We start from the raw sequence: 11,194 nt of genomic DNA, 5'->3' as shown, positions 1-11,194 counted from the left end.
ATTTTAATTGTCTAAATGTTAGCAATTTAAATATTTTCTGTTAGATAGATAGATAATTAGTTAGTTAAATAATGATCTAGCAAAATTTTTACAATACTATGCAAATTAAAAACAAAAAATAAATAAATAAAATTTTTATTTTACTAAATGTATTTTAAATAAATTTTTTAAAAAAAATTACATAATAATTATATAATTAGCTGGCTTTAAAAATAAAAAATTATTATTATTATTATTATTTTAATACATATTTTATTCAATAGTTTTTTTCACATTATAGTTCATCAAAATGACCATGGTAATAGGCATCATCATCATCATCATCATCTAACCAACTAACCCAAGCACCACCATGTCTATCGGGTAGACTACTATCATCTACTGGTGCCAGTGCCAGGGGTTCAACTGATGTCCGATTCAATTCAACTAATCGCTGCCACAACCTATCCACCACTAGGGGATAGTCGGCGGCAACGTTCCGGTGCTCGCACGGGTCGTTTAGTATATCAAACAAACACAAATCAGTTTCCAATTGACACTTATGGGCACCGGTAGTGCTAACCGATGGACATTCAATAACAGCTTTCGATAGGACTGTATAATCGGGTGGTCGGCGATTCATTTCAGTCAATACCCTATAGGATTGACTATTTAGCCGATCATCTCTAAGTAACTCCATTCTAGCTATACTGTCTATACTAATAAACTGTTGACTGTCCTCCAGGGGTACAGTTGGATACCATGTTAGAAATTGTTTGGCAGCACCTGGATCGCTGGGACCCTGTATCAATTTCCATTGATTCCATCTAATTGATGAATGATTCCATACGGGATCAATATTGTGCAATAGTTCCGTACGTTTTCCTATTGATTGACTGTCATCCCGGTGCTCCTGAGCTAAGTTTTTCCATTGCGATATACCTATATATTGTGTGTGTATGTGTGTGTGTTTATATATATGTGTGTGTATATATGTTTGTATATATGTGTGTATATATGTTTGTATATGTGTGTGTGTATGTGTGTGTGTTTATATATATATATATGTGTATGTATATATGTGTGTATATGTGTGTGTATATATGTTTGTATATATATGTGTGTTTATATATATGTGTGTGTGTATGTATGTGTGTTTATATATATGTGTGTGTGTATGTGACCAGGGGGTCAAAATAAATACATTATTATTATTATAATTTATTTATTAAATATGATTACCATAGCTAATATTGTTATTGCTAAATTCAAGCAAATCATTGGTAGCACCGATAGCTTCAAGTAGTGTGGGTAATATATCGGTAACATGTATAAGCTCATCAGATACATGGCCATTGCTGTTATTATTAATTAATAATGGACTCCATAGGAATGTCGGCACTCGGATACCTGTGCCCATACATAGACACACATTATTATGCAGATAAAATAGGTAAATAAAAATTAGCATATATATATAAAAAATATTTAAAAATAATTGTATTCTACAAATATTTATATATTAATATATACTTTAATACTATAAATAGATTAAATAAAAGTGTTATAATAATTAAATTGAAAAATAATAATAATAATAAACAATATTTAATATAATATTTTTTTTAATAAAAAATTAATTAAATAATTAATTAATTTACCTGCTTCAAATAATGAACATTTAACTCCACGCAATGGTACAGCTGAACCAAAATTAGCTAGATAATATATTAATTTTTTTAAAAAATAAAAATAAATAAATAATTAAATAGAAATTTTTAATTAATTATTTTTTTAAAAATTAAATAATTAATTAAAAATTAACTAAAAAAACTAATTTACAAAATGCATTGACTTGTTTGATAGCCTGGGGGCCATTATCGCTGGTAAATAGTATAATACTATTGGCTAACATTGACCGATCGTATAGTTGGCCAACAATTTCACCGATCGATTGGTCCATACTGTAGGCCATTGAGGCATACAGTCGGCGATTACGGGACTCAATATAGGAAAACTTATTATTATTATTTAATAAATAGTTGTCCTCATCATTATCATTGGCCTGGAGTGATGGTGACTGTAGTATATTATCGGCATAGCTAGCATGTAGGGACTGGTAGGCAATATAAAGGAACAGGGGTTGACTAGTATTATGTTTGCTGATAATATCTACGGTTTTTTTGGTATAGATTTTTGTTGAATATTGTTGTTGATTATCAACCAATAGTTGCATATTTTGACGATAGTCTAGTCCACATTTGGTATACCCGGTTATATTGGTACCCGTACACATGGTATGATTATAATAGTCACCGTAACCACCCCATGTACCAAAATGTGTGTCAAACCCCCTATAGGTGGGCGTGTATTGACGTTTATAGAAACCCAGATGCCATTTACCTTAATAAATAAATAAATAATAAATATTATTATTATAAAATAAATAAATAATTATAATAAATACTAATTTTAATAAAAAAAAGTAATTTTATAAAATAAAATACTAATATTTTTAGATTATATTTAAATTTTAATTTTTTAAATATTTATACAGTACTACTATATGTACAGTATATAATAATAATAATATATATTTTGATAATATTAAAAAAATAAATAAAAATATTTATTATATATTAGTTAAATGTAAGAGAAACAAAAATTTATTATTTAAAAATTTTGATAAAATATTTGTATTAAATAAACTAATTAATTGTTTTTTTTTGTTAAAAAAAATTATTTATTACTAACCGATAGCATGTGTTGCGTAATCATATTGTTTGAGATACTGGGGTAACAATTTATGGTCTAACGGTAAGCCAATAGGTTGCTGTTCATTGAACACCAGGTGCTGAGTACCGGAGTGTATGGGATGTATACCCGATAGTAGTGCACCTCTACTGGGCGTACATAACGGCTGAGTATAATAACTGTTTAGTGTTATACCAGTGGCCGATAGGCTATCGATATTAGGTGTTAGCATATGATCGGAACGGTAGCCGACGTCAGCCCAACCCATATCGTCCACCAAAAAGATGATAATATTTGGCGGCAATTGATTGGCATTTGTTGTTATTGTTGTAATGCATAGTATTATAAATGCAATGATTATTATTATACAGATATTTATAAACATTTTTTTAAAAAAAATAATTATATTTTCTGTTTGTTTAAAATTAATCAATAATTATTAAAAAAAAATATTAATTTTTTGAGACAACATTTAATACACAAAAAAAATTATTTATTTTATTTAGTTTTATATTGTTGTTGTAATCAACAAAAAATATTTTTATTATTTTTTTGTTAATATGTAGTTATTATTATAAATTTAATACAAAATATAAATACATGACTATTATTATTATTGTTAATATAATAATTTTATGCTAAATATTTTATAAGTTGTAAAAATAATTTGTTGTCTAAATATTTCAATGATTTTCAAAAATTTTTATGTTTTGTTTCATTAAATGTTTTTTTTTTATTTGTTAGAAAATAATATAATAAGTAATCTATTATTAATATTTAAAAAAAAAATATTTAATTTAAATGATAGTAGTTTTCAATAAATAATTAAAACCTAAATGTTTTATATAAACAACACATTTTATTTAAAATTTAGTTAAACTATAACAATTAATTGAATAAATTTATATTTTTAAATATTTAATTATAATAAGTAATTATAAGTTAATTAATTGAAAAAAATTAATCAGATTATAAAAATTAAATTAAACATTGAATTAAAATTAATTTAGTAATTATAGATTATTACATTTTTATATTAAAATATGAAACTTTTATTTTTAAAATAATATTACTTTAATTTATAATTAATAGTAGAAAATAAATTTATTTAAGAAAATAAATATATTTTAATGAAATTTTATGCAAAATATTTTTAGTTGTTTTTTTGTGTATACTATTCATTGTAATAATAATAATAATAATAATAACATGAAATATATTTTTTCACAATCAATTAATTTTTAAGATATTAAAATTGAAAATCAATAGTAAGATAATAATAAAAATCAAAATACAACAAAACAATACAAATAATTTGACATTAATTATAAAAAGTATAGAAAATTAGATACGAAAAGTATAGCCAAAAATATAATCATTGATTTTCTTATAGATATTACTGATAAAAACATTAGTGTAAACAATACTATGTATACAATCGTAATAATGACAGTCAATTGGTTATAATTGTCGACAATACCGGTGATAATGGTTTGTCTAGTTTTGACTAAATATGGGGAAAAAATTAAACATTTAGTAAATTATTTAATTATAAAAATTATTATTAGTTAATTGTTATTTACTAGTATTATTAATATTGTCCTCATGTATGAATCGGGCGCCCATCTCCCCGGCCAACATTGCCGCTGCCATAGTATGCGAATTCATAATCTCCGGATAGACGGATGAGTCGACTACACGCAACCCGCGGACACCTTTGACACGCAATCGGAGATCGACTACAGTATCCCTGCGCTGGGGATCACCCATACGACATGTACCGACCGGATGATATAGACTTTCGGCCCATTGTTCAATCAGACAGTCAATATAGCTAAGACATTGATAGACTGGACCGCTACCCGGCGGACAGTACTGGCACGGCTCCATCGGTTCACTGGGTATACTAACGTATTGGCCGAAACTGGTCGTCTCGACAAATCGGAAAACATCGATAACCGACTGGCGAAACGTTTGGCGATCGCCGGCGACCGATAAAAACTTCGGGTCAATTAGCGGCTGATCTTCGATACGGCTGCTATTGTTCAGCCGAACGGTACCCGTACTTAACGGTCGGCCACTTGTCGGATAGATTATCATAGAATCCATGGCCATTACGGGTAAGACCATTGATTCATAATAGACATCCGGATTATCTATTGTTGTTGTATTGTTGTTATTATCCGATGCTGATGTGGACCAATACATTATAGATATGGGAAACTGTGCCAATGGACCTGTACCGAGGACAGTCGACTCGTACAGTTGTGTTAGATTATCTATTGTAGGCATTGGCCAAACCATATTTTTCGGCTGACTTAACGGAAACTGCAATACAATAGTCAAATGATTTGAATAGTTGTCGCCGACGGCTGGTATGTCTGAATAGATTTCAGAGATACCGGCGATTGATTTCAGATGATCGGCCGGTCCTACACCCGACACCATTAGCAACTGTGGACTGACTATTGTACCTAAAAAAATAAATAAAAATAAAATAGACATAAATTACTAAATTAAAAATAAATATATATTATAGTTTAATATAAAATAATTATGTATTATATAACTATTTGTAATGTTTTACTATCTAAATAAGTTTTAATAGATTTTTTTCAACAATTAAAATAAATAGCTAAATAAAATATTTAAAACTATATTAACTAAATATTAGATAAATTCAAAATTAATTAAATATTAAAATATTAAAAATATTATATATATATATATATATATTAATAGTATATATAAAATAATTAAATATATAATAAGTTTAATAAAGTTTTTTCCCATATTATACTAACTCTATATATAGAGAGATAATAATGTGTTAAAATGCTATTTTGCAAACACTAGAAGCATATGCAACAAAATTATTGAATTCAATAGTAAATTAATTGAACTAAATTTAGATGTATTTATTGCAAACGAAACTTGGCTTAAAAATACTATAAATAATAAGCAAATTACAAGTAATTATAATATTATTAGAAAAGATAGGGATAGTCAAGGAGGAGGTGTTTTTATTGCTGTAAAAAATAATTACAAAATAATTAATTTTGAAATATTTTCTGAGTTTGAAAGTATATCTACAGTAGTTATTATAAAAAATAAGAAATATTTATTTATTACGATTTATTTACCACCAAATAAATATTCAAAAGATTATATTTTTAAAAGTTTTAAAAATGAGTTGAAAAAACTATCAAAAAGTACTGAAAATTTTGATAAAATTATAATAACAGGTGATATGAATATTAATTTTAATAGCAATAATTTATTTGTAAATAATTTCAAAGATTTATTTTTAAATTATGGTTTTATTCAATTAACTAATAATATTACATATAATACAAGCAACTCATTATTAGATTTAGTTTTTGTAAATCATAAAATCAAAACTATAAAAGTTACAGAAAATATATCACTTAAATGTGATCATAAAGCGGTTTATTTCGAAATTGAAATACCAATCAAAATAAAAACAATAGTTACTAAAAAACATGTATACAATTTGAATGAAAAGACTTTAAAAATATTAAATGAAAATTTATCTAATATTAATTGGGATAGCATTTGTAGATTTTGTAATAATATTAATGCTATTTATGACAAAATAGAAACCAAATATAATGAAATATTTAATAAATTTATACCTTATAAGACAAAAATTTTCAAAACAAACATAAAATATCCAAAACATATAATTAAACTAATTTTTAAAAAGAGAAAATTAACAAAAAAGTTTAAAAACGATTCAAATTTTATAAATATTTATACCGAAATAAGTAATAAGATTAAAACTAGTATCGAAAAATTTGAAAGTGATAAAATATCAAAAATCATAACTAAATCTCCAAATTTATACAAATTTTATAAACATATTAAAAGATTAGTAAAATCTGATAATAATCTAGTTTTTAAACAAAATAATAAAATTATTACCGAAAATAAAGAAATATTAGATAATTTTAGAAATTATTTTTTATCTAATTATAGAAAAACAAAAGAAAACATTAGTTTAAGTGAATTACAAATTAATGACAATTTTCCTGATATTTCTGTCTCTATGAATGATATATTAAATGCATACAAGAGTTTCAAATTTAATAAATCTCAGGGAATTACTTTTCTAAGCAATAAAATTATAAATTCTTGTTTAAACGGTTCAACACAGTTGTTATATTTTTTGTATAATAAAATCATAAGTTTTAGTAAATTTCCCGATAAAATGCTATTAGTAAAAGTCAGCCCTATTTTAAAAAAAATAAAAATAAGCACAACTTTGATTCATACAGAGGAGTTTCAATACAATCAAATTTATTAAGACTATTTGATACCATTATTTTAAATAAAATTTTACCTTATATTGCATTAAATAATATTATTCCCAAACAACAATACGGTTATAAAAAACATATTGGTATTGACAACCAACATATTGATATTCAGAATATTATATATAATCACTTAAACGATAAAAATATATTATGTATTGATTTAATATTTATGGATTTAAGTAATTGTTTTGATGTTGTACCTCATAGTAAACTAATTAAAATGCTATATGAGCTAAATTTTCCAACTAATTACATAAACTTAATAACAGATAGTTTAATTAATCGCAAACAATTCATACAATTAGATAATATGTCATCTAAATGTGAACCTGTCTATAGCGGGGTAGCTCAGGGAGCTGTCTATTCCCCTCTTTTATATAATATTTATGTATCAGATTTAGTAAATTATTTAAATTGTCAATTTTTTCAATGGGCTGATGATATAGTAATGTTAGTGGCAGTTAAATCATACAATGATATTATTAACTTACAAACAAATATAAATAATTTTCAAAATTATTGTAATATTAAAGGTTTAAAATTAAATGAAAATAAAACAAAACATTTAAGAGTTACATTAAAATCTGTAGATTTATCAAAATATAAAATAAATAATACAATTATTGAATCAGTCAATCAACATAAACATTTAGGATTGACTTATGATAATAAAATGTCATTTAATATACATTGTAATGAAATCTATAGTAAAGCTATTTCTAAATTTAATTTTTTAAAATTTTTATGTAAAAATATTGACAGTAAAATATTTTTGCAATTGTATAAAACCTATGTTTTACCGATTTTAAACTATTCAAATTCATGCTTTACTCCTACTTTAACTCAATCACATAAAATTGAAAAAATCCAAAAAGTTATAACAAAATATATTTGTAACAATTTAGGAAAATTAGACATAAGTTATATTAATAGATTAAAATATTTGAATTTAATTACATTAGAAAAAAGAAGAAAATTAAAAGCGTTGAAACTTATTTTCAAAATAAAAACATGTAATAATACTGTACCTAATAATTGGTTTTATTTGTTTGAATTTTATAAAACATCTAGAAATGGTTTATTTATTAAAAAAACATTTAAAAGGATTGATTTATTTGATAAAAATTATATTAATTATTGTATAAACCTATTTAATTCATTACCATTGTATATAAGAAATGAAGAAAAATACTGTAATTTTATTAAATATATTAATGACTTTTTGTAATATTGTATACAACTTGTTATGTATAACATTGCATTTAAGCTAAATAAAATTATTATTATTATTATTATTATTATAAGTAAACAAAAAAAAATTTATTAATAAAATTAATTAATAATTCAATTAAATATAATACAATATATATTACCTGCCGATAAAATTACCTCCAGGTTTGCTAATACTTTATGTGTGCGTTTGTCTTTAATAAACTCGACTCCCTGTGCCCGTGGATGATGGCCGCCGCCCTGACCACTGTCTGTACGTTCAATCAGTATTTTGGATACCTGTGCTCCGGTAATGATTGTCAACTGTGGACACAAACCACTATTCAAATAGGCATTAAATGTCGACGATCGCAAACCCTGGGCACTGGTCGACTGGGCAATTGTAAACCCGGTTTGTTTTGGGCCATTAATATCCGTATACTCCAGTCCCCATTCACTGGCAGCCTGGGCTTGTTTCTGGTATATCGGATAGATATCACTGGGTGTGGACACACCTATCGGTCCCTGTCTTCCGTGATAGTCATCACTAACCCGGGGGTCGGTATTGTTTTCCATTAGCTTAAACACTGGCAAAACACTCGCATAATCCCAACCAATGGCACCGTATTTTCTGGCAATTGTGTCATAGTATTCACGATTACCTCTAAAAAAAATTATGATTATATTAAAAAATTATATGATTATAAAAAATAAATAATAAATATAAAAAACACACAATTATTAGGTATCATACTAGTAAAATATGTTTATATTATATATTATATATGCATTTATTTATTTATTTATATATACTTCCACACACACACACACACACACACACACACACACACATAAAATAATTACTAAAATAATTAATTAATTAACTAAAATAGTAATAGTAATTATTAAAATAATTGTAATAATGTTTTATATTATATATGCATTTATCTATTTATTTATTTATATACTTCCACACACACACACACACACACACACACACACACACACACACACACACACACACACACACACACACACACACACACACACACACACACACACACACACACATAAAATAATTACTAAATTAATTAATTAACTAAAATAGTAATAGTAATTATGTTATATATTATATATTATATTAAATTGATTTATTTATATATATATACCTATTATATATCATTCCGCTTACAGTTGAAGTACCGCCTAATATACGGCCGCTTAGTTGGGTTTGTTGGCCATCGGCTGGATGTGAATGTCCGGTAAATTTTTGACGTACCACCTGATACTGCCAATAGTTTGATTCATCAGTTAGGACTCCCAGTGCCGGTATATCGTCCATCAGGGCATCGGGTTGGCCGCCAGCTTCCAGTAGTAGGACATCCGCTCCCCATTGGGATAGACGACAGGCGACAATAGCACCGGCACTGCCGGCGCCGACTACTATATAATCGTATGTGGATTTCGGTGGTAATGGTGTCTGATTGGCCAGTTGTTTGTGCCTGAGGTGCCTGTCCTGGATAATAGTTGATAGCATTAATAATTTTGTTAATAAACTTAACGTGTACATTTTTTTTGTTTGAATATTTTTTTTTAATATAAATTTCTAGTTAGTTATTCTATCTATGATTAATACTTATATAACTTTTATCAACAACAAAAAAATTAACAATAAAATAAACTTTTTTTTTTACTTTAATAATTATTTAAACTATTTTTTTTTGTAATTAAAATGTTAAGTCATTTGATTCGGTAAATAAAATAATTTTTTATATAATAAAATACTAACATTTTTTGCTTGACATTAATTATACATTTTTAATCAGTAATAGAAATGTTATTAATAAAAGTTAATAATATATTTTTTTTAGTTGTTAAGGGATCTAAAATTTTTTTTTTATTTAGTTATCTAAAAAAAATCAATTTTTAACATACATTTAATTGTTTATTTAATAATTTTAAAAATCCCTAATATTTACAAAAAAATAAAATAAAATCATACACAATAATACTAAATAAATTGTATTAAAATTAAAAATTAGTATTTATATAAAACCAGTTGAGAATGCTTTAAAAGCATTTCCACACGAATTCCTTAACTTAAAAAGGAAAAAATTTTTAAAAAATAAAAAAAAACAGTTGAGAATGCTTCAAAAGCATTCCCATACGATCTCCTTAACTTAAAAAAGAAAAAAACCAAAAAAAATCAAAAAAAATCAAAAAAAATCAAAAAAAATTTTTGTAGCGGAGCCTGTATTCGAACCTATGTCCTCGTGGGACAGACAGACTGACAGACTTTTAGAATGCATATACGTATTCCTTTCAGGAATTCGTGAAAATAAAATTTAAATATATAATTGTTTGTAATAGTATTACCTATATTTTATCATTCAAAAAAAAATGATACAAATTTCAATGATAAAGATTATAACATTAAAAATATTTTTATTATAAATTAATTATGTTAAGCTTGTACATTTTTTTTTAAAAATATATAAATAATTAGTAATTAATAATATTGATAATAAAATTTTGATAAAAAGTTTAAAATTTAATATTAAATAAACCAATTATTGATAATTTTTTTATATATATTTTAATTATATGATTTCAAACTATAACTATTATAATGACATCTATTATATAAAATTATTTTTAAAAAAATATTTTTATTAAATCAATTAAGTTAATCTTGTACATTATTATAGTAAAATAATTAGTAATAACTATTATTGATCAACTTTTAATAAAAAAAATAAAAATATTAATTTTAAATAAACAAATTATTAATAATTATTAAAAAATTTATATATTTATTATATGTTTTATAATACAGTATAACTTTTATTATGACATCTATTATATAAAATATTAAATAAATATAATATTCCCTATATTATCAAGGTTTTGAA

The 11,194-nt window shown here is 24.7% G+C and overlaps 1 protein-coding gene across 1 annotated transcript; it reads right to left on the bottom strand.

The window, feature by feature from the left end:
- Window positions 1-268: 268 nt before the first annotated feature.
- Window positions 269-9,867, bottom strand: LOC128953337 (uncharacterized). The gene is made up of 9 exons (XM_054298824.1): window positions 9,452-9,867; window positions 8,447-8,946; window positions 4,317-5,207; window positions 4,170-4,240; window positions 2,734-3,049; window positions 1,822-2,382; window positions 1,641-1,697; window positions 1,222-1,389; window positions 269-921 (listed from the first exon to the last, which is right to left on the bottom strand). Exons 1-9 carry the CDS (start codon window positions 9,850-9,852, stop codon window positions 275-277), a joined length of 3,612 nt encoding a protein of 1,203 aa, XP_054154799.1. The 5' UTR covers window positions 9,853-9,867; the 3' UTR covers window positions 269-274.
- Between the last annotated feature and the right edge of the window lie 1,327 nt (window positions 9,868-11,194).

Source organism: Oppia nitens, unplaced genomic scaffold (genome assembly GCF_028296485.1).
Source record: "Oppia nitens isolate AA-2021 unplaced genomic scaffold, nextdenovo-longstitch-racon4-pilon3 scaffold21_pilon_pilon_pilon, whole genome shotgun sequence".
Taxonomy (NCBI): Eukaryota; Metazoa; Arthropoda; class Arachnida; order Sarcoptiformes; family Oppiidae; genus Oppia; species Oppia nitens.
Note: the sequence above shows the minus strand (reverse complement) of the source record. Positions and strands in the feature narration are given on the sequence as shown.

Excerpts from the sequence above, each read along its gene's own strand:
- LOC128953337 (XM_054298824.1), bottom strand. The coding sequence starts at position 9,852 with ATGTACACGTTAAGTTTATTAACAAAATTATTAATGCTATCAACTATT. Across the intron at positions 5,208-8,446 it reads GGAGGTAATTTTATCGGCAG|GTACAATAGTCAGTCCACAG; the intron begins GTAATATATATT and ends TTATTTTTTTAG. Across the intron at positions 1,390-1,640 it reads ATGTTCATTATTTGAAGCAG|GTATCCGAGTGCCGACATTC; the intron begins GTAAATTAATTA and ends GTATGGGCACAG.